This window comes from Loxodonta africana, chromosome 4, assembly GCF_030014295.1.
Source record: "Loxodonta africana isolate mLoxAfr1 chromosome 4, mLoxAfr1.hap2, whole genome shotgun sequence".
NCBI classification, from domain to species: domain Eukaryota; kingdom Metazoa; phylum Chordata; class Mammalia; order Proboscidea; family Elephantidae; genus Loxodonta; species Loxodonta africana.
The window spans coordinates 15329488-15357392 of record NC_087345.1 but is presented as its reverse complement, the minus strand read 5'-3'; the positions used below and the strand labels follow the sequence as shown (position 1 = coordinate 15357392).

Sequence of the window (27905 nt, the reverse complement as noted above, 5' to 3'; positions counted from 1 at the left end):
GTTGTGGAGAGACTAGAACACTTACACACTGCAGGTGGAAATGTAAAATGGTACAACTGCTCTGGAAATCAATTTGGCGCTTCCTTAAAAAACTAGAAATAGAGCTACCATATGATCCAGCAGTCCCACTCCTTGGAATATATCCTAAAGAAATAAGAGCCTTTACACAAACAAATATATGCACACCCATGTTCATTGCAGCATTGTTTACAGTAGTAAAAAGATGGAAGCAATCAAGGTGCCCTTTGTTGGATGAATGGATAAATAAGTTATGGTACTTTTCACACAACGGAATACTACGCATCGATAAAGAACAATGATTACTCCGTGAAACATTTCATAACATGGAGGAATCTGGAAGGCATTATGCTCAGTGAAACTAGTTAGTTGCAAAAGGACAAATATTGTATGAGAATACTGTTATAAGAATTCGAGAAATAGTTTAAACAGAGAGAGGGGTTTTCACTGATTAGATGGTAGATAAGAACTATTTTTAGGTGAAGGGAAAGACAACACACAATACAGGTGAGGTTAGCACAACTGGACTAAACCAAAAATGAAGTTTCCTGAATAAACCGAACACTTCGAAGGCCAGCGTAGCAGGGGCGGGGGTTTGGGGATCATGGTTTAAGCGGACGTTTAAGCCAATTGGCATAATAAAATCTATTAAGAAAACATTCTGTATCCCACTTCGGTGAGTGCCATCTGGGGTCTTAAATGCTAGCAAGTGGCCATCTGAGATGCATCAATTAGTCTCAACCCACCTGGAGCAAAGGAGGATGAAGAACACCAAAAACACAAGGTAATTATGAGCCCAAGAGACAGAAAGGGCCACATAAACCAGAGACTTCATCAACCTGAGACCAGAAAAACTAGATGGTGCCTGGCTACAACTGATGACTGCCCTGACAGGTAACATAGCAGAGAATCCCGGAGGGAGCAGGAGAGTAGTGGGATGCAGACCCCAAATTCTCATAAAAAGACCAGATTTAATGGTCTGACTGAGACTAGAAGGACACTGGAGGTCATGGCTCCCAGACCTTCTGTTAGCCCAAGACGGGAACCATTCCCAAAGCCAACTCTTCAGACAGGGATTGGATTGGACTATGGAATAGAAAAGGATACTGGTGAAGAATGAGCTTCTCAGATCAAATAGACACATGAGACTATGTGGGCAACTCCTGTCTGGCGGGGAGATGAGAGGGCAGAGAGGGTCAGAAGCTGGCCGAATGGACACAAAAATAGAGAGTAGGCGGAAGGAGTCTGCCGCCTCATTAGGGGAAGAGCAACCTAGGAGTATATAGCAAGATGTGTATAAATTTTTGTATGAGAAACATACTTGATTTGTAAACTTTCACTTAAAGCACAATAAAAATTAAAAAATATATATATATTAAAAAAAAAAAAAAGAAGAAAGGTGAGGCCCCTCCTGGCGACGAGGCTGGTGCCAGGGGGCTCTGACTCACATGAACCCGTGTGTGTGCTCAGCCTGGGCGTGGAGGGTGAGGGGGCGGGTTGAACAGAGGGTTGGAGTGGGTGCTGTAGGGATGGAGGTGCCCAAGCACCTGAGCCTGTGTTTTGCTGTGGGCTGTGTGTGGGAGGCAGGCCGGCCTATAGCCAGGAAGCCTGTGGCTGGGTACCGAGGATGGGTGTGGGATGCCCTGACACCCACAGGACTGTGGGGGGACCTTTTCCAGGGTGGGTTTGCCTTAAGCTGTGCACCCCTCTTGAGCTCTGCAGCTGTCCTTGGGCTCATGCAGGGGCATGAATAGTGCCTGGGATACTGAAGAGTGTCAGGAACCCTGGGTTTTCATCTCATCTCCACCAGTGACTCCGTGATCTTGTGGTTAAATCAGGACACTTGAGTCAGGCTGCTCCATTTCCTGTTCAGTGCTGCCACTTATGAGCTGGGTGACTTTGAGCCAGCCCCTTCCCCCCCGCCCCCCCCGCCGCCATTACCTGCAAAATTGGAATGATAACAGCCACCTGAGGTGTGCAGAGGAGCCCTGCAATCAGCTATGTAAAGTACTTAGCTGGCGCTAGTCCATCTCAAAGAACCATGTTTTTTCTGTCTATAAAATGAGAGGCTTGGACAGACGGTCCCCAGAGGTTTCTTCCAGCTCTGACAGTTGGTACTCGCTCGGCCTCAGCAACACACAGAGCTGTGAGTACCAGTCCAGGGCAGCAGGCGCCTTTTAGAGATGCACTTACTCCCTGCTTCAGAGTTCCCAGAGTGCTGTCATTTATGTTTGTCTCCTGGTTCTTGCCAAAACTCAGAATGGGGTATGGCCCCATTCTGTGGATGAAGAAACAGGCTGTGAGTCACTGGCCAAGGGCGCCTCTGAGAGGAGGTGTGGAGCTGGGCTGAGCCCCTGTCATTGGTGGTTTCTCCCATGCCTTTGTCCCCAGGCCTGCCTGGGAAGGACTCCCCCGCCCCCCACTCCTGTTAAGCACTCCTCTTTCTCTTTTGCAGAGTTCCAGAAGGAGGCTGAGACCGAAGGCAAGAAGAAGGGGAAGTTCAAGACCATGAAGATGCTGAAGCTGCTGGGAAACAAGCGTGATACCAAGAGCAAGTCCCCTGGGGACAAGAGCTAACAGCGTGGGAGTGGCTGGGGACAGACACCACCCTCCTGGCTCATCCCTGGCTCTGCTGTGGGAAGCAGCTGAGAGGAAAGATGAATTCTGGGGAGGGAGCCTCTGGGCGATAGCCTCCCCCTCCTCAGGGTCCTCTGGCTGGTCTGGGCCAAAGAATGTTCTTCCCTCTTCTTTGAGCCCCAGGCAGCTATGGCTCCACCCTGCCCAGTAGGTTCCGTGGACTCTGGATGCTGTGACTGATCTGAAGAGCAAGCAGGGTCCTGGGAGGGGTAATGGCTGGCCACGCCCACCCCGTGCTCTGCCCAGCCCCCGCTGAGGTGGAAGAAGCGCCCCTTAGTCCCTCTTTCCTTCCATACCAGGTGGTATTCTCAGCCATCAAAATTCAGCACCGGAAGGCCCTTCCCCCAACCCTGATGCCTGCCCTCTGGTCTGGGTCTCCGCTTCTAGGGGTCTGCCCTCTTGGATGCACTGGCTGCTGGTTCCTGCCCAGCCCCAGCACTGGGCGGCCCCTATCGTGCCTCCCAGTGCAGGACTTTGGGACCCCAGCCCGAGTCTGGGTTTCTCTCACTCGGGAGCTCTATTTATGGAGTTGAGTTGGTTATGAGGATCTGTGCTGTGTCTTCACACATGAATGGACCTGACAGGCAAATGCCTCCCTCTGTCCTCAAAGTCCTAGGAGATGCTTATCTCATCTCCTCTATCTCATGGAAACCTCACTTCTTGGGACACAGGGCTGTGATGGCCATGCTGGAGCTGGTGGGCCGTCTCTGGCTCCCCCTAGTGCTGTGGCCATCAGGGAGGGCCTCAGGGAGGAGGTCCAGTTGCAGTTCCCGGGTCATCAGCTTAGGGAGGGCGTGCTTCGAGTAGGTGCTAATCGTGGTTCTTTAACACGTTGTGGTCTGGTCCCTAATTGAGGTCCACCACCCCAGGTCTAGGATAGCGGCCCCTCCCCTTGCGTGGCCATCCTTGGCCTGTCTCCTCACACTCCTCTGTTGTCAGTTCTCTCCCCCGTCTGGGATGGCTGCAGGAGAGAAGGAGCCAATGCGGACAACCACCTTTCCCCACAGGGAACGTGCCCAGTAGCCCTTGGTAGATGCACTGTTGTCATAAGCTATCTCTGGGACACCTCTAGGGCCCCTTCCCTCAATAGGCCTCTGGGAAAAGACAGTACTGTATTAATGCACTAGGATTTTCCTCACCAACAATAAATGGAGACAGCTGCTGTTACCAGCACCCTGCCTGCGCCACGTGGTGCTTTTCCCTCGGCCAGGTCAGACTTTTCCTGCCTTCGTATCGCTTTGCGGCTGGGCATCTCTGGTTGCCCAGGAGGGTCTGGGGCCATGTTGGGGCTGTCTACTGATAGGGCCTCAGCCCTCACTGCCTGCCACTGGGCAGGACTCCCTTCTTTGCAGGGAGAGGGGGCTCCCGCACCTCTGTAGACCCTGGTGATCTTCTGAATGTGTCTATTGACCTGGAGCTGGGGTCCCAACTCAAAGGCCTTCCAGAGGCCAGGCAGGCAACATACATGAACCGACTGGGTGTAACTGGATGGACGGTGTCCAACAGGCTGTCGCAGTGTCAGCAGACAAAACGGGTGGGAACTGGGGTGAACTGGAGTACCTTTGCTACAACCAAAGGGGTAAGTTGTTCCTGGCTTAAGTCACCTGTAGCCTACGGGAGTGTGGGCCCAGTGTTACCAGATCTTTCCACTTTTCAAAAGAAGCCAGAAATCGAGGTTTTTGTGTGTGAAATTTGTGCTAGCAACAAATTTGAAATTAAATCAAGGGCAGGATGATATGGGGTTGTCAAGGGTGGGCTGAATTTGTCCTCAGTTCTCCAGTTTGCTGTCTCTGGGCCATGTGGAGGGGTGTTCAAGGTGGAGGCCAGCTGACCCCGTCCTGTTGCGCCCCCTGCCCTCAGGTTCTTGCTGGGTCTGTGGAATGTTCCTGAGACAGCCCTTGACCTGGCCCTCCCATCTGTTGGTGGCTGCCAACTAAAAGTTGGGTTAGGCTGAGTTACGGGACCCACCTGATGGGAGGCCCTCCAGGTGCAGGAGACAGTCCAGGAGGGGTGGCTGGAATTTCCAAACTCTTGGTGGTTTGGGGGACAGGAAGATGACAGAATACTGGAAGAGGTATGTGTCAGAAACTAGGACAGTCTGATCCCTTGACCCCTCTGTGTTTCTTTCTGTGGGCAGGGGGTTCAGAGGAAAGCCATGAAGCAATTTTTGATCCCAAGTAGGTCCTTGGTCATAGTGTCTTGGTGAGCTTGAGTTCTCACAGGAATTTCCAGCCATGAAGAGGTTTATTGAGATAGTAAAACAAAAGTGTCTTCCACAGCCTGGCCCAGGTGCCCAGAGGTGCTTAATCATGTTGGTATTTCCACTTGATACATGCAAACGTAGCCAGAGACCACCTGTGCTTAAAAAACTCCAACTCCCTGAACAAATATGCCTTATCCCTCTGAAAACAGAGGTGTGTGTAATGACCTATGTTCAACGTGTTTTATTGGCCATTTAATCGTTGTAGTTAAACATTTGCCCGAGACTATAAGAAGTCCACTAAGTAGGTCCTACGGCAAGTAGGGAAGAAGTATTTATTCCAGAGTTCAGAAGACTGATGTGCAGGACGCACAGAGGCTTGGGGGTGGGAAGAGGGCCCACTGGAATGTCCTTAGACACATGGCCAGGATGGTGAAAGCTAGCCTGGCTTTCAACGTGTAGGACTCTTCTAGAAAAGACTAAATATGTGTACGTATGTGTCTCTTGGAGGCTCCAGCAGCTGACCCAACATCCCAGTGTCAGAGGAGTCCGCTCATTCTTTTGAGATGTAGCCCATTTTCTAGGCTACTGGATATGCCCAGGGTACCCTAGGCTAGGGGAGTGCGATGCTACCATTTAATATGGCTGAAGGCCAGTTTGGGGGGCTGACTGGGGGATGAGCCTGTTCAGCCAAGGGGTGGGTTCTGGTGCTCGAGGTTGGAGTGACCCTGCTCTTGTCTCCTGAGACAGATGAAGCAGTGGTAAGAGCCTTCCTGAGCTCCTCGCTCCTCTTCTGGTCAATATCTTCCATTTCCCGTAGTTTCTGCAAAGGGTGTCAGAAAGCTGGACATCAGGGGTAGGGACTTAAGCCACTGCAGGTTTGAGCCTAAAGCATGACCTCTGAAACCTGTGGCTACTGCTGACCCTTTATTTCCACCCACCTCCTCTCTGCCCTGACTTGTGGTGGGCGCATCCACTCCCCACGGCCCTGGTGGTCTCTCCTACCTGGGAAATTTCAGCAAGGATGATTCCCCGATACTGTCTGCCCTGCCCCAGGGCCTCCATGGCAGTCAGGAATGCTTTCCTCTCCTGGATTTCCTTCACCACTGGACAGAAGAGAAAGGCCACCAGTGTTCACAGGCTCCTGTGGGGGGTGGCGGGGGCAGTGGGGTCTCTCTGGGAGGGGAAGCGGCTCTGTAGTCAAATGGTGTTTCTCACTCGGTGACCCACAGAGACCTCCTGCCACCGGATTCTGGGCCCCTCCACATGCTCCCTCCACCAGCCTGTTTGTACCCCCCACAGGCTTACCTTCTTCAAACCGGTCCAGGTCAGGGGCTGGCTCCTCCTGGTGCACTGGAGGGGCCTTCCTTTTGCGTTCCCCTGGCTCCTTCCCGGTGGCAAAGATATTCTGGAGTCTTCGCTTCTCCTTTTCCAGATCTCCTATAGGGCCCAGAAATGGCCTTGTTAAGGCGTGAAGCAGCCCCATTCATGGTCTGTTCCCAACTGGGCATGCTGGCTCCAGGGTGCCTGAGTAACCTGGGTAGGGCTTCTTCGGACTCAACACTTTCTACCCTGGGGCACCTGAGCTTGTCATGTCAAGATCGGAAGGGGTTGAAAGAACAGAAAAGACCCTTGTCAAAACCTCCACATGGCTTTGGTGCAGAGCAAGGCCAAGACCACTCAGGTGCGTGGGGCTTCGGCGATGCCTGTAGTGGGGGCCTGTATGTAGGGGCTGCAGAAAGTTGTTAGGGGGCTCTGGGCCAAATGTTAGGTCAGGTGCCAAGTGGGAAGCAGAGGGACAGCTCTGTGAAGTGGGCGGGAGTGCAGAGGAGCTCTGGATTTGAGGGACAACGTGCACTTGAGAGCAGTGGGCTGCAAGACCTGACGGCCGGCTGTACATCAGGGAGGTCTGGGAAAAGAGGATCGAGACCGCCCAACTGTCTCGCCTGGGCCCTGCGCACCCCAAGCTAATGTGCCAAGGCTCAAAGCACTAGTGTAAAAAGCCTGGGAATTTGATTCCATAGATACCTGCTCCGCTGCTGCCCTCTCCTCTCCCCTCCAACCCAGGAGGGAGGTCGGAGAGGCTCCCCCGGCCCTCACTCACGGGTGCCTTGAGGCTTGAACTGCTCCCGAGTGTAGGCCCCATTGGCTTGGCACATGCTGGCAGGCCGGAGGTGGGGCCGGGTAGTCAGGATGGGAGGCAGGTAGATGACTGAGGTCGGCTGCTTGGTGGGGGACACTCTCTGGCTGAATGTCGGGCTGCAGTGCAGAGGCAGTGGGTCTCCTCCTGGGGAAGGCAGAGTCGGGTGGGGGGTCTGCCTGGCTTCTTTTTGTTTGTTTCAATTATAAAAACTACACCTGTGTCTTAAAATAAGTCAAACAGTACTGAAGAGTCTTCTCTGCTCTCTTGCAACCCACCTTCTCCTAGTGGCAATGGTAACAATTTGGTGGTCCCTTTCCATGCTTTTCAATGCTTATACAAACATGGTCAAAGACAGATGTGCACTATATGGTTTTTTCCCAAACACCAGATCATACTATATTATATTCAATATTAGACTGTTTTCACTTAATTTATCAGGGACATCTTTCCAGATCAATCCATCTTTTTATTATTTTTTATAGCTATTAGTCATTAGAATGCATATATTATTTATTCAACTCGTCTCCTACTTTTAGAAATTCAGGTTGTTTCCAGGTTTTTTTTTTTTTTTACTACTTCAAACAATGCTGCAATAAACATCCTTGTTCATCAAGCCTTCATGCTGGTGCTTTTATTTCTACAGGATTGATTCCTGAAACCTGTTTGGTCCCAGGGCGGGGGGGACGGTTTGGATGGTGACAGACACCTGTCCCTCCTGCTGACCACCCCCACCGCTGCAGCCCCTGATGCTCCTCCTCCAGGCCAGCCAGATGTGTCACCTCAAATCTGGTTGACTGTCCCTTCCTCTCAATCGCTGTAAAGCCCAGCTCAGAGCAGCGTGATCCACTGTTTTGATCTGGCCCCTGTCTGCCTTTCCAGCCTCCTATCATCCACTCAGCACGATGGGAATGAAGTGTTAGTAAGACAAAGTCCTGCCCCTCCCTGGGGTAGGGGGCGAGGATGATAAAATAAGTACAACATGTATGTTACAAGTATGTTAAGGAGACTTGGTGGCGCAATGGTTAAGTGCTCATCTGCTACCTGAAAGACTGGTGGTTTGAATGTACCCTGCTGCTCTACAGAGGAAGGACCTGGTGATCTGCTCCTGTAAAGATTACAGCCTGGAAAACCTACGGGGTAGTTCTGCTGCATCACATGGGGTCGCTGAGTTGAAAATCGACTCAACAGCACCCAATAACAACATATCATATGTTAAATGGTGACCCACCACCTATCTGTCAGTGTGTCGTACTATGGTGGCTTGTGCGTTGCTGCAATGCTGGAAGCCCTATCACCAGTATTTCAGATACTAGTAGGGTCACCCATGCTGGACAGGTTTCAGTGGTGTTTCCAGACTAACATAGACTAGGAAGAAAGGCCTGGTGATCTACTTCCAAACATTAGCCAGTGAAAATCTTACAGATCACAACAGAACACTGCCTGACTCACTTGCTTTGGACGGGTCATCAGGAGGGAACAACCGCTGGAGGAGAACATCCTGTTTGGTGAAGCAGAGGGCCAGTGAGGGCAGGGGAGACCCTCGGTGAGATGGACTGGCACAGTGGGTGCAGCGATGGACTTGAACATGCCAATGATCGTGAGGATGATGCAGTACAGGGCAATGTTTTGTTCTGGTGTACGTAAGGTTGTCATGAGTCAGAGCTGACTTGATGGCAGCTAACTTATCTGTGTAGATGGTGACAGTGCAGGGATGGCACAGAGGGAGTGTCATAGCGGGGTTTACAAGTTTAAATGAGGTAGCCAGGGCAGGCCTCACGAAGAGTGGCATCTGTGAAAAGACCCCACAGTGGTGAGGAGGCCAGTTGTGCAGGTATCTGAGGGAAGAGCACTCTGGATGGAGGGAACAGCCAGAGCAAAAGCCTGAGGTGGGAATGGGCCTGGGGCATCTGAGGGCAGCCAGAAGGCAGGGGAGCGCAGTGGGGGCAGAGGTCAGAGGGCATGGAGGGCAACACAGTGCACGGCCCTGTAGCCTCTGGAAAGACTGGCCTTTACTGTGTGTGACTCAGGAAGCCCTTGGAGGGTTTTGCACAGGGGAGTGCTGAAACACAGTGTAGGGGGCCAAAGGCAGAGGCGGAGAGACCAGTTCTGAGGCTACTGAAGACCTGTCAGGGAGAGACGATGAGGACCTGGGCTGGGTGGTCGCAGTGAGGGTGGGGCGAGGTGGGCAGTGTCAGGATCTGGTGTGAAGGTGAAGCAGACAGGATGCTGACCAGCCAGATGCCGGGTCTGGGAGAAAGAGAGGAGTCCAGGACGGAAGGGAGTCAAGGACGGAGCTGCCATTACTTTCCTTTTCTCTCACCCTCCACCGAGGCCATGAGCGGATTTCTCTCTCTTCTCTGAAGAGATACAGTGCTTTCCAGAATGTCCCTCCCATGCCCTCGCTGTTTCTCCTGTCCAGTGCCAAATGCCACCTCTTTCTCTGGGCCTTTCAGCAAATAATTATGGCCTGAGTAACTGTGGGAGTTCAGGTGAAGGAGCGGGATTTGCGGCTTGCAACAGAATCTGAGCTAAGCCACAAAACAACCAGGAGGATTTGGTTAAGTGGAGAGATCTAGAGAGGGGATTCTAGAAGAGACCCGACTTCAACACCAAAGGTTGGAAGAAATTGTTTTCAAAGAACATTTAGCCAGACACAAAAGGACAAATATTGTATGATCCCATTTATGTGAAATATCTAAAATAGACAAATGCATACAGCAAAGTAGGTTAGTAGTTACCATGGATGGGGGGATGGGGAGTTACTGCTTAACGGTTACAGAGTTCCTGTTTAGGGTGATGAGAACGTTTTGGAAACAAACTGGTTATGATAGCACAACACCATGAGTGTGATTAATGCCACTGAACTGTTGTTGTTAGGTGCCTTCCAGTCGGTTCTGACTCATAGCAACCCTGTGTACCACAGAATGAAACACTGCCCGGTCCTGTGCCATCCTCACAACTACTGTTATGCTTGAGCCCACTGAGCAGCCACTGTGTCAATCCATCTCATTCAGGGTCTTCTTCTTTTCCTCTGACCCTCTATTCTACCAAGCATGATGTCCTTTTCCAGGGACTGATCCCTCCTGGCAACATGTCCAAAGTATGTAAGATGCAGTCTCGCCAACCCTGCTTCTAAGGAGCATTCTGGTTGTACTTCTTCCAAGACAGGTTTGTTTGCTCTGTTTGCAGTCCATGGTATATCCAATATTGTTTGCCAACACCACAATTCAAAGGCGTCAATTCTTCTTTGGTCTTCCTTATTCATTGTCCAGCTTTGGCATGCGTATGTTGCGACTGAAAATACCATGGCCTGGGTACTCTTGACAAATTTTATGTTGTGTATATTTTATTCCGATAAAAAACAGAGGGCTGGGGGGAAAGGAAAACTTTTTAAGGAGAATAAAACCAGGCAAACCAGGTACTTGGGTGTGGGGCTAACCACCAATGCAGTAAATACGGAGCACCTGTTTTAGGTGTTGGGGCTACCGTGGTGAACAGGGCAGACCCAGTCCTTAGTACTTACTTTTAGTGGAATTTCTAGCACACTCTCTCTGTAGTCATGCTACCCGCACACTGCCATGAAGTCGATTCTGACTCACAGCGACTTCACAGGATTTTCAAGGCTGTAAATCTCTATGGAAGCAGACTGCCATGTCTTTCTCCCACGGAGCTGCTGGTGGTTTCAAACCACCAACCTTTTGGTCAGCAGTCAATCGCTTTAACCACTGCACTAGCAGGGCTCCTTTGTCATGCTAGAGTTGACACCACATTATTAGTAGATTACTGAATTATGTGGTTCAAATAAGTGATGGTACCAGGCCCTGGTGGCCCGAGATGTCCTCGTCCATGGTGAAGAAGCAGATCTGACCCCCGAACTGGCCTGATGGAGCCTCCCTCCCATAGCCAGTGCAAGGCAGATGCTGCCAGTATTTGCCTCTCTGACTCTCCCTCCCTACATTTCTGTGGTTGATCAGGTGTCCTCCCAGTAGGCACATGCCTTCCTTAGAGAAGGCAATAGCTTCCAGCAGATCTAAGTTACACCCAGTAAGCTTGGGCTTTCTGTGTTGAGGGGTGAGCTGTGGGAAGGCTTGGTGTATTCTTCCTAAGTGGGAATCAGCCAATCATCTTGGTCCTGTCCTTTGGAGAGTTCACATGGTATGTGTGTGACAGGGTGGGACAGATTACAGATATGCCTGTGTTGAGACTGAGGCACCCTAGTAGCATAATTAAGCCTAGTTTAGCACTCTCTGCTGGCTGAAAGGTCAGTAGTTCAAACCCACCAGCCACTCCAAGGAAGAAAGAGGAAACCCTATGGGGTAGTTCTATTCTGCTTTATAAGGTCACTATGACTAAAGATGACTGAAGAGAAGTCAATGCCTTCGAATTACGGTGTTGGCAAAGAATATTGAATACACCATGAACTGCCAGAAGAACGAACAAATCTGTCTTGGAAGAAGTACAGCCAGAGTGCTCCTTAGAAGCAAGGATGGTGAGACTTCATCTCATGTACTTTGGATGTGTTATCAGGAGGGACCAGACCCTGGTCAAGTAGAGGGTCAGTGAAAAAGAGGAAGACCCTCAACAAGATGGATTGACACAGTGGCTGCAACAATGGGCTCAAACATAGCAACGATTGTGAGGATGGCGCAGGACCGGGCAGTGTTTCATTCTGTTGTATGTAGGGTTGCTGTGAGTCGGAGCTGACTCGACAGCACCTAACAGCACGAAGTAAATGAAAATCAACTTGACAGCAACAGGTTTGGGTTTGGTTGGTGCTGAGACTATTTGGCTGGTCAGAAAGTCTCCATTGGGTTGTGACCCCTTGGGAAGCTCGGCTAGAGCCAGACTTGCAGGAGATTTGTCATTTTGCCAGCATCCATGTCCAGGGAAAAGACCAAGGCCCCACAAGGTCAGTTCCACAGAAGCAAGGATCAGAGATACCATGCTAATATATATATATATATATATATATTTATACTTATATTTACATAGTCTTTGTCTTTTTAAATGAGGTCCCTCACTCCTACATACTTTGGCCATGTTATCAGGAGGGATCAGTCCCTGGAGAAGGGCATCATTCTTGGTAAAGTAGAAGGTCAGTGAAAAAGAGGAAGACCCTCAATGAGATGGACTGACACAGTGGCTGCAACAATGGACCCAAGCATAGCAACGATCATGAGGACGGCACAGGACTAGACAGTGTCTTGTTCTGTTGTACACATGATCGCTATCAGTCAAAACCAACTTGACGGCACCTAACAACGACAACCCTTAATATAGAAGAGCATATAAAATGTGGCCCCAAACCCCTCTGCCCAGGAGGCCTCTGCTGACCACCTCTTACTTTTCATGGTGTCCATGATGTGGCGCTGTTGGAAGCTGGTTAGTTTGGATTCCTTCATCATCACTGCAAGATAAAGCATCTCTATGAGGCCTACTGGGCTGCAGGCAGATGCCTTCACCCCACCTTATTTAAATTAAAATTTGTACCTCCTCCATTCTGCACCTGAACACTCTGCTCTCCCTTCCCTGTTTCATCTTTTCGGTGGCGCTTGTCACCATTTAAGCTCCAGATACTTAACTTATTGATTTGTTGTTACCCTCTTGCTAGATTAGCTACATTAGGACAAGACTTTTTGTTGTTTTTCCCCCATTTTGTTAACTGCCATATTCCCAGCGCCTAAAACAGTGTCTAAAGCACATATAAACCAAAAACAACCCAGCTGCCATCAAGTTTGTTCTGACTCATGAGCTGCAGAGGAGAACTAGGCTCCAGAGGGTTTTCGAATCTGTCAGCTTTTGGAAGCAGATCGCCAGGCCTTTCTTCTGAGATACCTCCGAGTGGGTTTGAACTGCCTACCTTTTGGTTAGTAATCAAGTGCTTCACTATTTGTGCGACTCAGGGACTTCTACAGCACGCAGTACCAAACCCATTGCCGTCAAGTCAATTTCGACTCACAGCGACCCCATAGGACAGAACAGAACTGCCCCACAGGGTTTCCAAGGAGTGGCTGGTGGATTCGAACTGCCGACATTTTGGTCTCTTTAAAAAATTGTTGAGTGAATGTACGAGCAAGTATCCATTAAGCCAGGAGCTGGAGCTCCAACAGTGAGCCGAAACAGGCACGATCCCTGCCCTGATGGAGGTAATGATCTAGAGAGAGATGAACATTAATCTAACGGATACAGCTAGATATCTGACAACAGGTTGGGCTATGCACAATGAAGACAAAGGTATTTGATGATGTGAGGGCAGTAACAGGTGCTTCTGTTGTGGTGGTATTGGGGGGGGTTCCCTGAGGAAGTTGCAAGTGTGATCTGAAGAATGCACAGGAGTTACCTACTCAAAAATTCTTAGCTCTTTGACTTTTGGCTACCGGCTAGCTGTAGGGCAGACTTCCCATCTGTAAAATGAAAATCGCCATTACTAAGCCACAGGTCATGTAGGGGAGAACTGAGTTACAGAGGTTAACAGTTACCACCACTTGTCTCTTCGTGTCCTTCAACACACTGACCTCTGAGCAGTTCGCAGGTCCCCGGGGTGTAAGCGGCTGGCTGGGGGCAGCGCCAGAACCCCGTTCTTTTGGTTACTGTCCCCAGCCTCTCCTGGGAAGTCATGGGAGGGCCCTGAGTAGGGAAAGACACAATGAAACACATCCCCTGTCTCCTAGTCCCAGTCTCTGTTTCCTTGCCCCCAACCCCACCCAAAGTCTGGGAGAGTAGGTGGAGGATCTGGGTGGCAGGAGAATCGTGATGACTCTAGTAAATATCGCGACAGTGCCCGATCCCGACCCTGACACACACACACACACACACACACACACACACACACACACACACACACACACACACACACACACACACACACACAGAGTCCTCATTGGGACCCAGCGCCTGTGGCAGGGAAGTCCCCTCGGGAGAAAGGGAGCGTTAAAATCGCCGTGGTCCCGGCAGTACCCATGGGGTGATGTGCCAGTTGAAATCTCACCCTAAAGGAAGACGTGTCTGGGTGCCCCCTCCCTGCTGAGAGCGGCGGGTGAGCTCCCGGAGACGGACACCACGACTCTGCAGCAGCACCCGACGCAGAAGCCCCCCAGAAATATTTTGCGATCTCTGCGACTGGAGCCGGCACCTAGCGGCTCTGGCTACCATGGTAACGTGCGTAAGCCATTCGGCGCATGAGCATTGACTCACTGGCCAGCCTCCCGGAAGTGATTGCCTCTGGGTCACGGCGCAGGCGCAGGGTACGGGTGGCAGCGGGAGGCCGAGGCGCGCTGCTTGTGTGTTCTCGTGCGGCCGTGGAGTGCAGAGCGGGGTCTGTGCAGCGGTGACGTTATGTCAGACAACGAGGACAAGTGAGTGCAGGAGCGGAGTGGCCTTTGCGGGAACCTAGGGAGGGACGGGGAAGCGAAGGCATGGGTCAGAAGAGACTGAGAAGTCTGGGGGCTAGGGGCAGTGTCCGAGGGGACGGGGATACTGGGGGCCTGGGGACTAGGGGCAGTGTCTGAAGGGACGGGGATACTGGGGGCCTGAGGACTAGGGGCAGTGTCCGAGGGGATGGGGATACTGGGACCCTGGGGGCTAGGGGCAGTGTCCGAGGGGACGGGGATACTGGGGCCCTGGGGGCTAGGGGCAGTGTCCGAGGGGATGGGGATATTGGGGTCCTGGGGGCTAGGGACAGTGTTTGAGGGGACAGGGATACTGGGGGCTTGAGTTGGAAGAGACTGAGGAGCTAGGGTCTAGGGACAGTGTCTGAGGGGACAGGGGATACTGAGGGATTGGCAGAGCTGCAGAAGGGAAGGGCCGAAAACCAGGAGCACAGACCAGGCCGGAGGGTAGACACAGAAAGGCCCAGGCTTGGGGGACCTTATTCAGTGAATAAGGTGTCTTTCAACAGACTGCCACTGAGTTGGGCTCTGTGCCTTGTACTGGGAATATGAGGTGAATTAGGCACAGTCCCTGTCTGCAGGCGACTGCTTTCTAGGAGATGAAACTGGCCCATGAAGAGATAATATGGGGTAGCAGTAGAAGTATGTAGCAGGGAATAATCCGGAGGGGCGAGGCTGGTGAGACCTCACAGAGGTGGTGAAGGGCTATGAAATGTGACTAAGAATTGGCCTGGTGGACAAGGCAGAGAGCCTTGCAAGTAGAGAAAACAATGTATCCTAAAGAACAGAGACATGACAAGGTGTGATGTGGGGGGAATTTGGGAAACCAGCTTGTGTTCTGAAAGCAAAACATGTCAGGAAGGGGCAGCTGAGAGACAATAAAGACCAGATGATTGAGGGTGGTTGTGCCTTTTTAAAGACTTTATTCTTGATCCTTGAGGTGGAGGGGACATTGAGTTGTTTTAAGCAGTGGGGCGACACAGTTAGGTTTTCTTTTTAGAAGAGATACTTTGCATACATTGTGATGAGTGGATTTGGAGAGTCGGATTGGAAAAGAAAGACCAGTTAGGAAGTTGTTGCAAAATTATAAACTGGGAGAGGATGGAGACCTGAATTTAGATTATGACCATGGAATAGGGAGGAGGGTGCAGAGAGATTTTAGGAGATGGAGTTGACAGGACTTGGTGATAGGATGTGGGTGCAAAGGAGAGATGGAGGTTGAGCATTTTCTAGCTTGAGGAACTGGGGTGGTTCTTCCAGCCATGATAGAGAACCTGGAAGAAAGAGCGGATTGTTATTATCTTCTTTGGGTGTGGTAGGATGATCCCAAGATCAAGAATAGTGGTGAAGAGGGCAGATGTGAGAGACTGAGGTCACGAAGTCTGTTTTATCCATGTCATATTGAATTTGACTGAATTGGGTTATTTATTAAACAAATATTTATGTGTCAGGCTCTATTCCAGAAGCTTGGAATGAATTGGGGAAGGGGTGGGCGAAGCACGGTGGTAACAGGCTAAGTAAGTAAATGTGTGTTAGGAGGTGGAAAGTAGTATGGTAAAAATAGAGAGCTGGGGGCAGGACTGTAGGTTTCAGTTTTAAATAGGAAAGTTACTCGAGAGAAGGCTTTGTGGAGATGATGTCATTTGAACAAAGAGTTGAAGGAGGTGAAGGTGTTAGCCACTGGGCAGATGGGACAGCTAGAGCAAAGGCTCTAAGGTAGGAGTATGCCTGGAGTGTGTGCAGAACAGTCAGGAGGCCAGCAGTGTGGCTCCTGCAAGGGGAGGGTGGTAGAGGATGAGGTCAGGGAAGTGATAGGAGGCCAAATTATATAAACTTGTGGACCACTGTCAGGACTTGGCTCTAACTCTGATTGAAATGGGGAGCCATCAAAAAGTTGTGACCAGAGAAGTGATAGGATTTTAGGTTTCATAAGGATCACTCTGGCTACTGTGTTGGTAATAGACTGTAGGGAGTCGAAGATAGAAGCAGGGAGTTTAGTTGGGAAGTTATTGCAGTAATCTAGGTGAGAAAAGGTAGTAGCTTGAACTGGGGTGATAGTAGAGGTGGTGAGAAGTGGTTGAATTCTGGATGTATTTTGAAGGTAGAGCCAAGAGGATTTTGTCATGGATTGAATGTGTGGGGTAGAGAAGAGGATTCTGAAGAGAAAAATATGGGAGTTGTCTGCAAATATATATGATTCAAAGCTAAGAAATAGGTGAGATCACCAGGAGGGTAGGTGTCAGGAGAGGATACAGCCAGTGACTGAGTGTTAGAGCTTTCCAAACATGAGTGCTTGGAGGAAGAGGTTGTCGTTAGGTGCCATTGAGTTGGTTCCAAATCAGCGACCCTGTGTACAACAGAACAAAACACTCCCTGGTCCTGTGCCATCCTCACATTCGTTGCTGTGTTTGAGCCCATTGTTGCAGCCACCGTGTAGGTCCATCTCATTGAGGGTCTTCCTCTTTTTCTCTGACCCTCTACTTTACCAAGCATGATGTCAGCAAATAAAGGTCCCGAAAGCTTGACTCTGTCCACATCAGCAGGGTTGACTCTACTTTGAGGAGGCTGCTCTTCCCCAGTATATTCTGAGTACTTTCCAACCTAAGGGGCCCATTTTCTGGCACTATATCAGACAATGTTCTGCTGCTATTCATAAGGTTTTCATTGGCCAGTTTTTTCAGAAGTAGACTGCCAGGTTCTTCTTCCTGGTCTGCCTTAGTCTGAAGCTCCCCGAAACCTGTCCACCAGGGGTGACCCTGCTTATATTTGACATACTGATGGCAAAGCTTCTAATATCACAGCAACACACAAGCCACTACAGTACAACAAACTGAGAGATATGTGGTGAGAAGGAAGAGGAGAAACCTGCAAAGGAGAGTGAGAAGGAGTAGTCAGTGAGGTGCATGAACAAGAGAGTGAAGTGTCTTTGAGGTCAAGCGAAGAGATGTATCGATGGGGAGGGAGTGGTCTAATGGGCCAACTGACAGGTCAAGGTAAATGAGAATGAGGATTGTCCGTTGGATTTAGCAACATGGAGGTCATTAATGAACTTAAAAGGAGTCCTTTTGATGGAGCTGCGGGTTGGTGTGCTGAAAGTCTTATTGGAGTGAGATTACGACAGAATGGGAAGAGAGGAATTGGAGCCACTGAGGATGAACAACTGTTTCAGGGATTTTTCTCCAAAGGGGAGCATGGAAATAGGGCCCTGCGTGGAGTGAAAAGAGTAGGAGGTTTGCTTTGTTTTTTAAGATGGGGAAATAGGCACGTGTTTACACGCTGACGGGACTGATCGCGTGGAGAGGGAAACTGATGATGAGTGCGTCCTAGCAAAATCTGGAGGCTGATGTGGGAAGATGGAGGAAGTACAATTGAACAGAAGTGTGATTGATTTATTAAGTAGACACTTACTGAGCACCTCTTAGACATTGGGTAGGACACTGATCTCTGTTGTCTTTGATTCTAGTAACTGACGCTCTAACTGGCCTCTTCCTGTACAGCTTTGATGGTGACGACTTTGACGATGTGGAGGAGGACGAAGGGCTAGATGACTTGGAGAACGCCGAGGAGGTCAGTATTTAGCACGGGCCCCCGCCTCTGTAGCTGAGGCTGCAGGTGATAGGTAGGTGCCTGAATACATCTGCCTCTTCTTCGTGGTCGGGGCCCATGCCACAAGCATCCCTAGTTAGAAGGAGCAGCGTACTGGTTCTGGGTGGTGGAGGAGCTCTGCGTGGTGGACCTGAAGACCTTTGTCCAGCTGGTCCACAGTCCATGACTTCTGGGGCAGTTAGTTCACTGATGGGTAAAACATCACCTTCCTTCATTCAATAAAGTCTTGAATGCTCACTGTGTGCTAGGTGCTTTGTCGGGTGTGACAACAGCGGGGAGAGGTCAGCAGGGCCCACATCAGGCAGGGTTTTGGTAGCCTAAACACAATGGGAAGCCACTGACAGGGTTTGAGCTGGGAGGGGTGGCATGATCCAGTTTACATTTTAGAAAGAACCTTCTGGTTGCAGAGCAAGGAATGGCTTGGAGAGGTACAAGAGTAAAAGCAGACCAATTAGGGAACTCTGGACTTCCAGTGAGAGAACCGTGGCGTGGACTTGGGGTCTGGTGGTGAGGTGATGTGAAGAAGACAGATGAAAGAGGGATTTTGGGGGGTTGGATATGGGCTTGAGAAGGTGGGCGATGACAAGGATGACTACCACCAGCAACTAGGTGGATGGTTTCCTAGCTCCACGAATAAAACAGGGCTTTTCCTGTGTGACTGGCAGAGGGAGAGTGCTGCTCCCTTTTGTCCACTGGGGAGCTGAAGCCCCTCCTCCTGGGTTTCTTCTCTGTGCATGGCACTCAAATACCCATCGCTTGAGTCAGAAACGTCCCCCATCCTTCCGATCCCGTTCCCATCCCTGCCCTGTTGATTCAGGCTCCTAGAGATAGCTCAGACCTGTCTCCGATTCTCCATCCCTAGGGCGCCAGGCTGGCTTAGTGCTCATTGGTTTTTGCTTGCACTACTGTAGAAAATGCGCTGCTGGTTTCCTGCCTTCGCTCTTGCTCCACTCAGCCGCCAGTCATCTTTCTAACTGCAAACATCACCAGTTACTCTGGGTTTCCTAAGTGGTCTCTCTGCTTCTGTCCTTGCCTCACAGAATGTTCTCAACAGAGCACCCAGGGTGGTCCTTTTAAGTCAAATGTATTTCTCCTGTGCTCAGAATTGCCCTCCAGTGTCTTTCCATCTCTTGTAAACGCCAAAAAACCGCGCAGGGTCTTTCATGCTCTGGTCACCGCTCCCTCTCTGACCTCTCTCCTCGCCATTCCTTGTCCACGCCAGGTGGACCCTGGCTCAGGGCCTTGGTTTATGCTGTTCCCTTAGATACCCACATATCACCTCAGTGAGGCCTTTATGACCATCCTACTTAAAAATGCAGCATTTTTCCCCTCCTCACTCCCTGCCCACCCAGGCACTCCCGTCTTTTTTCTGTTTTTATACTATATATTGTTCATTGCCTATCTCGTTGCAATGTAAGCTTTGTAGGAGAAAGAAATTAAAAATATATATATAATTTATTTAATCGTAAGTTTTTAGCAATGGCTGTTGAACAGTTGGTTTGCAGAATGTTTTCAATTCCATTTTGTTTTAGGTAAAAAGTTTACAGAGCAAATTAATTTCTCATTTAAAAATTTATAGAGAAATTGTTTTGTGACATTGGTTGCAATCCCCGCAGTGTGTCAGCACTCTCCTCCTCTTCTTTTACACCCTGAGGTCCCCGCGTCTGTTTGTCCAGGTTTCCTGTCCCTTCTGCCTTCTTGTCTTTGCTTTTGGGCAGGTGTAACCCATTAGGTCTCGGATACTTGACTGAACTAAGAAGCACATCCTTCATGTGTGTTATTGTTTATTTTATGGGCCTGTCTAATCTTTGGCTGAAAGGCGGACTTTGGGAGTGGCTTCAGTTCTGGGTTAGCAGGGTGTCCCGTGGCCATACTCTCAGGGTTTCTCTAGTCTCTGTAAGACCAGTAAGTCTGGTCTTCTTCTGTGAATTTGAATTTTGTTCTGCATTTTTCTCCCGCTCTGTCCGGAAACCTGTATTGTGATCCCTTGTCAGAGGGGTCGAAGGAAAATAATTTTTATCTGTCTTACTCACTGCTCTATTCCAAGTATTTAGAACACTAACCGACATATGGTAAACTCTCAGTAAATATTTGCTGAATTAGTTCCTTATTTATTATAGAATTTATCCTCCTGCCTACGACGCTATGTGCACCTTTTGCTCGCATCAGACCCCACATTTAGTTTTTCAAGCCGAGCGTGTTCTCTCCCTCCTCTGTGCCTTTGCATAGCTATTCAGTCTGCCTGGAATGCCTTCGCCTGCCTTGTTGGCCTGGCAGCTCCTGTTCACCTTCTAGAAGAGTTCAGGTCTCATCTCTGCACACTCTTCCTGACCTCCAGTGTGAGTTGGGTTTCCTCGCCGTTTTGTTAACTTTGCCGCACACTGTGCTGCCTTCATAGCACCTGCTCTTCTATTAAACTCTGTTTGTCTCCCCAGCTAGGCCATGAATTTTTTAAGAATGGAAGCTCTTTCCCTTTCAGCACCTATGACAGTGTCTGGCACAGGGCAGGAAAATAAAACTGTACCTAATAAATAATTGTTAAATATGTCACTACCGTACAGAAGTATTCTGCCTTCTGACTTTTCTAGCCACTTGACCTAGTGATTCAGTACCCTATCTGGAAGTTGGGGCGCATGTCCCTAGCTTCCTGCTTGGGGTGATTTGTTTTCTGTGCTCCAGGATGTCTTTTTATAGGGCCAGCATTCTGGGACCGTCCCATCTCCGGGCCCTCTGCTTCTCTTGCTCATGGATGAGGCAGTTGGCTCTGGACTCCACCGGGCCTGGATCCTGATTGTGATTCCTGCCTTTTACTAGGTCGGAGACTTTGGCCGATTTAGCTAGCTCTCTGAGCCTCTAAAATGGGGACTGTAATCCCTGCCTCATAAGGTTATTGTGAGGCTAAATAAGATGTTAACAAGGCAGTCGCAGGGTTCCCGGCCTGTAATAAGCGTTAATAATAGTGGTAGCGATGGCTATGGTCATTGTCGTCATCACCCTCCCTTCCTTCCCCAAAGCATGCACCCTGAGATTTTCCCTCTTTTCAACACTTTTTTTTTTTAAGTATCGACTATGTGCCATGTTATGGAGATAACCTCCTTTAATGTTGAGTCGATTCCAACTCGTAGCAACCCTGTAAGACAGAGTAGAACTGCCCCATAGGGTTTGCAAGACTGTAGTCTTTATGGAAGCAGACTGCTGCATCTTTCTCCCACGGAGCAGCTGGTAGGTTCCAACCACTGACCTTTCAGTTAGCAGTCAAGTGCTTAATCACTGCACTACCAGGGCTACTTAATTTTCACTCTTTTCTATCTGGGTGTCTAGGAGGGCCAGGAGAATGTTGAGATCCTGCCCTCTGGGGAGCGACCGCAGGCCAACCAGAAGCGGATCACCACACCGTACATGACCAAGTACGAGCGAGCCCGCGTGCTGGGCACCCGAGCCCTCCAGATTGCGTGAGTGTGTTTTCTGTCCTCTGCTGATCCTGCCCAGCCAGGCCCTGGAAACAGACTGTCCCTGTGCTCAGATTCTAAACATGGATGTTGCTGTCCCTGTGTGCCAGGCTGTGTGCTGGACCCCTGCCCTCAGGGAGTTTAGATCTATAGAAGAAATGACACCTGGGCTTCTGAGAAGTCAAATGACAGTACAGTAAAGTCACAAAAAATACACAGAACTCCATGATTGCCTGTCAGGTTAATGAGGCAAAAGAAGAGCCCTAGCCATTGTGGGCTGGGTTAGTCAGGTGGCAGCTCCCACTGGGCTTCTGGTGTTTCTTGACTCTGGGTGGACTCTGGCCAGCCCAGAGGAGTGGGGAGGGCACGCCACATAGAGGGGATACTAGATATGGGGAAGCACAGAGCAGTGTGGGGTTCTGGGGATTCTATACAAAACCCCCGTCCTCTCCCAAGTCCGGAGCCAGTTGAAGGATAACATGATTCAGGAAATAGACCATAGACTGGTGGAAGTCCAAATGTCTGAGGCTCAGAGAATGTGGGCTTTGAACAGGAGGCATCTCACCTGGTCAGAGGCTGCGACCGCCAGGCCAGAGCCTGCCTGTCAACGTCGTGGCACAGTGGAGAACAGACCAGAAAGCACCTTCCCTGCAGGCAGGTGGCTTTGAAAAAAGCAGGGACTGAAGAGACTGGGTTACAGATGCTGGTTTTTCCGCAGGCTCACCTGGCAGGTGAAATACTCCTCCTTCCCTGGGGAGGAGTAGGTAAGGGGGCCGAGAGAGGGCAGCGGTGTTATGCTAATAGTAGGTCCTCTGTCGGAAAGCACAGGGCAGAGGAAAGGAGCCCCCACCCCAAAGCTCTTATAAGCCGGGGTGGGAAATGGCAGGTATGTGGGGGAGGGGTACAGACCTGAGGGGTCACGAGTGCTGGAGGAGCAGTGATGTCAAATCCTGGCAGGCATCCCATCCCTAGTTTTCAAACAGCATCAGACTTTATCTCTTCCGGTCCTGGGGCGTACCGATGACAACTGTGTCCACCTCGGTATAGGGTTTTATGGCAGCCACAGTGTTTCTCACCCATTCTGCAGCCATAGAAGTCTGCCAGCCTGGTCGCACTCCTTGCTGTTCTGGGTGAAATTAGCAACACTCCATATGATGACATTTGGCACCACTGGGGTAAGGAGTCTCTAGGTCCGCACCGTCTTATATGCCAGCTGCTAGCCACATGTGGCCACTTAAATTAAGTCAAATTGAATCAAGTTGAATATTCAGTTCCTCCGTCACACTAGCCACATTGGATAGTGCAGACATGGGGCATTTGTCATCACAGTGTTCTATTGGGCAGTGCTGGTCTAGGCTAAAAATGGCCCAGCAGGGAAAAACTCATTCATAAACGATTTTTCAAACAAATAGGCTGGTCGTATTAAGTTAACAGTCATTGAACACTCTGAGTAAAACACTCTGCCGGCCCCTGTTGGGGATGTGAAGATGATTAAAGACTTAATCCCCCAGTCCTCCAGGTGTTCAGTCTGTGGGGGAGATGAGGGTCGCGCTTTATGAAAGGTATTAAAAAAAACCCCAAAACCCAGAACCCTAATTCCAGGGCCCCTGGGAAAGCCCCATGAAGGAATCAGAATTCAAGCGGGGACAGGGAAAGGGAGGTGGTTTTGAAGGTACTCCAGGTGCCAGAAACGCAGACGCAAAGGCCCAGGTGGAGGCAGCAAGTGTGGATTGTGATGAGGATGGCAGGTGGCTTGGGCTACAAGCTTGGGAAAGATGTCACTAAAGCCTTGAGTGACAAGTGCTGAAGGTCAGAGTTCACTTTGTGGTGGAGCACTTAAACGTTTTTGAGGAGGACGTTTAACCACTAATAAATAAAAGGGGGTTTCCTTTCTTTGGGGGTGAGGCTTGGTCCAAATCCTTCTGTGATATGCCCTCTGGTTAAGAGATGTAACTAGAAGGCGGAGCTGGGAGCTGTCTGGGGGCTCCCAGCCGGGCTGTAAGCTTGTGGACAGCTAGAGCCGTGTGTTACCTACCACGTGGACGGCTAGAGCCGTGTGTTACCACGTGGACATCTAGAGTCCTGTGTTAGGTACCACGTGGACATCTAGAGTCGTGTGTTACCTACCACGTGGACAGCTAGAGCCGTGTGTTACCACGTGGACGGCTAGAGCTGTGTGTTACCACGTGGACATCTAGAGCCCTGTGTTAGGTACCACGTGGACATCTAGAGCCGTGTGTTACCTACCACGTGGACGGCTAGAGCCGTGTGTTACCTACCACGTGGACGGCTAGAGCCGTGTGTTAGGTACCACGTGGACGGCTAGAGCCGTGTGTTAGGTACCACGTGGACGGCTAGAGCCGTGTGTTAGGTACCACGTGGACGGCTAGAGCCGTGTGTTAGGTACCACGTGGACGGCTAGAGCCGTGTGTTACGTACCACGTGGACGGCTAGAGCCGTGTGTTACGTACCACGTGGACGGCTAGAGCCGTGTGTTACGTACCACGTGGACGGCTAGAGCCGTGTGTTACGTACCACGTGGACGGCTAGAGCCGTGTGTTACGTACCACGTGGACGGCTAGAGCCGTGTGTTACGTACCACGTGGACGGCTAGAGCCGTGTGTTACGTACCACGTGGACGGCTAGAGCCGTGTGTTACGTACCACGTGGACGGCTAGAGCCGTGTGTTACGTACCACGTGGACGGCTAGAGCCGTGTGTTACGTACCACGTGGACGGCTAGAGCCGTGTGTTACGTACCACGTGGACGGCTAGAGCCGTGTGTTACGTACCACGTGGACGGCTAGAGCCGTGTGTTACGTACCACGTGGACGGCTAGAGCCGTGTGTTACGTACCACGTGGACGGCTAGAGCCGTGTGTTACCTACCACGTGGACGGCTAGAGCCGTGTGTTACCTACCATGTGGACGGCTAGAGCCGTGTGTTACCTACCACGTGGACGGCTAGAGCCGTGTGTTACATACCACATGGATGGCTAGAACTGTGTGTTATATACCACAAGCAGCTGGCAGGTGACCCTGCACTTAGTATGCACTGAACAAGCATTTCTTGGCTTATGTTTGAAGTTTGAGTCTGGGTCATTATCACCACCTGGTGGCTGATGTTTATCAGCCCACTCGTTGACAACGTAAAATAAAAAAAAAATTTTTTATTTGTGCAGGCCCAGGTAATTGACAGATTACTTAAGGGTTTTGTTGGGGACATGAGCATGATTAGAGACTTAACCCCCCAGCCCCCACGTGTTTACAGTCTGGTGGAGGAGGTGGTCCTGGTCACGGAGACCCAGAACACATTGCGTGCACACAGGTGCTGAGTGAGTGGGTGCTCCTCAGGTTACTCATGGTCTGTGCAGATCAGGAGCGCATCTTACCCCACTCTTTGAAGGTTTATATTTTGGGGCTGTTTTAAGTGGTTATTGAGGAAGAATGTAGGGAAAGTTAAATACTTGGTCTCTGCCTTTTGAAAATTTTCAAGCTTTTGGTAGTAACAGAAATCAAAATATTTGATAATAAAATTAATGAATTATTTGGTGTAAACTAGCGCCTCTCAGACTAGACTGGCTTATCAGAATCACCTGGGGAGCTTTGCAGATGCAGGTTCTCAGGCCCCTTCACCTGTATTTTTAGCATACATGCCTAGTAATTCTGATGACTAGCCAGGTTTGGGTTCCATTAGTGTGAACTTGAGCTGGAAAAATCAAGATGGCCTAGAATCGCCATCTCCTTGCTTGTTTCTGGAGCCTCTGCTGTGGGCTAAGCAGGGGTTTACGGGCTGGGCCTAGCCTTGAGCCACATGTGGTCTGCTGTGGAAAACTTCAAGCAGCTAGGTAGTGTGCAGTGAGACTGGTGCCAGGAGATGCGTCTGCAGAGTGAGTCGGGACCCTGAGGACCAGCATGTGGCTTCCAAAATGGAGACACTGGAGCCTGTCCCAGGCTTGTGGAGAGGAGGAGTCTGTAAGAAGACACGTAGGGAAATGGCATGACGTGGCCGGGGAACTATGTAGTTTGGTGAGGCTGGAACATGGGGTAGGAGCAGCGGAGAAGCATGAGAAGATGCTAGGAAGGCAAGCAGGGAGCAGGTTGGGCTGTGGCCTGGTGGCCATGGGCGTTGTGGAAGGATCATAAGCAGGTGTGCCCCATGGTCACAGGCGCTCTGGGGAGGCTGGGGAGGGGGCCAGGCTGGGAGTGCGAGACCACCGAGGGGGTTGTTCCGATGAGCTAGGAGAGAAATGAGAGCTGGACACCGAGGCCTGGCTCCTGGGCTTGGATTCAAGTGGTCAGAATGGCGTGCCTTTGCACATGCTGTCCCTTCTGCCTGGCATGCTCTGCCTTGGGCTCTGGGCTCTGGAGCCTGTGATAGGCCCTGGGGAAGGGCCTTGGCAGGAGAGCTGACATGATGGATGTCATGTGGCATAGTGATGATAGCAGACATTTGTCACTTTCATAATATCTTTCTCCTTAATGGGAGGAGTTAAAGCAAAAGTGGTTAGGAGTGCATGAGGGTCAGATCTTGGCTTTTCCACTTACTGACTGTGGCCCTGACTGTGTGACCACTTACTGACTGTGATACTGACTGTGTGACCACTTACTGACTGTGTGACCACTTACTGACTGTGTGACCACTTACTGACTGTGTGACCACTTACTGACTGTGTGACCACTTACTGTGGCCCTGACTGTGTGACCACTTACTGTGTGACCACTTACTGACTGACCACTTACTGTGTGACCACTTACTGACTGTGGCCCTGACTGTGTGACCACTTACTGTGTGACCACTTACTGACTGACCACTTACTGTGTGACCACTTACTGACTGTGGCCCTGACTGTGTGACCACTTACTGTGTGACCACTTACTGACTGTGTGACCACTTACTGACTGTGGCCCTGACTGTGTGACCACTTACTGTGTGACCACTTACTGACTGACCACTTACTGACTGTGTGACCACTTACTGACTGTGACATTGACTGTGTGACCACTTACTGACTGACCACTTACTGACTGTGTGACCACTTACTGACTGTGGCACTGACTGTGTGACCACTTACTGTGACATTGACTGTGTGACCACTTACTGACTGTGACCTTGAGCAAGTTGCTAACCTGTCTGTGCCTTAGAAATAAAAATAGTACCTTCCTCAAATGAGAAAGTATGTACTTAGAACACCTAGTTAGCACTTGCTTGTTAGCTATGATTATTTTAGCATCACTACTGAGTCAGCAAGGCAGGGATTGTTTCCTCCATTTTCAGATGAGGGTGCTGAGATTGAGAGAGAAATTAATTGACTTGAAAGTGAAAATTGAGTTCTGTCCCCCACCCTTGTGCCCTCACTGGGGCTGGTCTGTGACAGTGCCTCTCTGCCCCTCCCCACCATGCCTGCCTTCCTAGGCAATGACCTTTCCAGGTGACAACTGGGATGCCCACCCTATTAGTGAAGTTTCTCCAGCCTTGCTTCCTCCTGAGCCTTCTCCCAGTGTTTGCAGTCTCCCCAACAACTGTCTCTGTACCCACAGGATGTGTGCCCCTGTGATGGTGGAGCTGGAGGGGGAGACAGACCCCTTGCTCATCGCCATGAAAGAACTCAAGTAAGTCGCCCAGTGGTAGTTCACTGCTCCAGAGCCCTGGGAGGCGTCTCGGGGTTCCCTGCATGCCCTCCGTGTCCTGGCCAGGGAGGGAAGCGTGGTGCTCATTCCATGGATCCTGAGCTCATTCAGCATCAGCCAACGGGGCAGGGAGGGAGAAGGGGCAGGCAAAGGGGTGGTGCTGCTGAGACACGTCCTCCCCTGGCTGTCAGATGTACCTGTTCCCTGCTGCGGGGGCGCTGACCAATGGCTCCCTCTTCCAGCTGGCATCGGATGGCAGTCCTCCATCCCAGACTCACTGTCCCACACTTGTGGGTGCAGGAGCTTCCTTTGTATTGCAATTCCACGTCGCTCCTTAGACTTCTCTTCTCTCCCATTCCCCATGTGACCTGTCTTCTGCTGCGGAGCTGGGGTCACAGCCTCATGCACTGTGACTTCCCCCCGCCACAGGGCCCGGAAGATCCCCATCATCATTCGCCGCTACCTGCCAGATGGGAGCTATGAAGACTGGGGGGTGGACGAACTCATCATCACCGACTGAGCCCGGTCGCCTCCCTGCCCCTGCTCCGTCCTCAGTTTCTACTCGCCTGTCTTTTTCTACATGTAAATAATAAAGTCTTCAGCCTTTCAGCCCTTTCACGTCCAGCTGTCTGTGACCCCTTCTTTCCTGTCATTGCCTAGAGCACACACCTATCCTAGTGGCCCCGTACTGTCAGCTCCTTAAGAACCACTTGGGGCCCTTATCCCCGTACCCCATCCTTCCCACCATCTCCGTGGTTCACCAGAGCAAAGGCTGCTGCAGGGGAGACACCTCAGCTGCCTTCCCAGCAGACAGACGAGCCTTTGTGCCCAGGGA

The 27905-nt window shown here is 50.6% G+C and overlaps 3 protein-coding genes across 4 annotated transcripts in view; 2 read left to right on the top strand and 1 right to left on the bottom strand.

Annotated features, from left to right (window-relative positions):
• Positions 1-4891, top strand: part of MICALL1 (MICAL like 1) — a 41075-nt gene extending 36184 nt beyond the window's left edge. For both annotated transcript variants that reach the window (XM_064283556.1, XM_064283555.1), the window contains exon 16: positions 2474-4891. In XM_064283556.1, the coding sequence (XP_064139626.1) occupies positions 2474-2595 (122 nt within the window). In that variant the 3' untranslated portion in view covers positions 2596-4891. The remainder of the gene's footprint in view (positions 1-2473) is intronic.
• Positions 4892-4913: 22 nt separating this feature from the next.
• On the bottom strand, positions 4914-13782 carry C4H22orf23 (chromosome 4 C22orf23 homolog). Its single transcript, XM_023559928.2, has 6 exons — positions 13514-13782; positions 12343-12405; positions 6960-7142; positions 6164-6295; positions 5861-5961; positions 4914-5678 (listed from the first exon to the last, which is right to left on the bottom strand). Exons 1-6 carry the CDS (start codon positions 13653-13655, stop codon positions 5469-5471), a joined length of 831 nt encoding a protein of 276 aa, XP_023415696.1. The 5' UTR covers positions 13656-13782; the 3' UTR covers positions 4914-5468.
• A 439-nt stretch (positions 13783-14221) lies between these two features.
• POLR2F (RNA polymerase II, I and III subunit F) lies at positions 14222-27688 on the top strand. The gene is made up of 5 exons (XM_003419770.4): positions 14222-14353; positions 17884-17953; positions 21314-21444; positions 26981-27052; positions 27500-27688. The coding sequence occupies exons 1-5, from the start codon at positions 14334-14336 to the stop codon at positions 27588-27590; spliced, it is 384 nt and encodes a 127-aa protein (XP_003419818.1). The 5' UTR covers positions 14222-14333; the 3' UTR covers positions 27591-27688.
• The last annotated feature ends 217 nt before the right edge of the window (positions 27689-27905 follow it).

Coding starts and splice junctions, on each gene's coding strand:
- C4H22orf23 (XM_023559928.2), bottom strand. CDS start 13,655: ATGTGTTTCATTGTGTCTTTCCCTACTCAGGGCCCTCCCATGACTTCC. Junction 12,406..13,513: donor GACCTGCGAACTGCTCAGAG/GTCAGTGTGTTG, acceptor TTTATCTTGCAG/TGATGATGAAGGAATCCAAA. Junction 7,143..12,342: donor CATCATGGACACCATGAAAA/GTAAGAGGTGGT, acceptor TGCCTTCCCCAG/GAGGAGACCCACTGCCTCTG.
- POLR2F (XM_003419770.4), top strand. CDS start 14,334: ATGTCAGACAACGAGGACAA. Junction 14,354..17,883: donor ATGTCAGACAACGAGGACAA/GTGAGTGCAGGA, acceptor CTTCCTGTACAG/CTTTGATGGTGACGACTTTG. Junction 27,053..27,499: donor ATCGCCATGAAAGAACTCAA/GTAAGTCGCCCA, acceptor CCCCCGCCACAG/GGCCCGGAAGATCCCCATCA.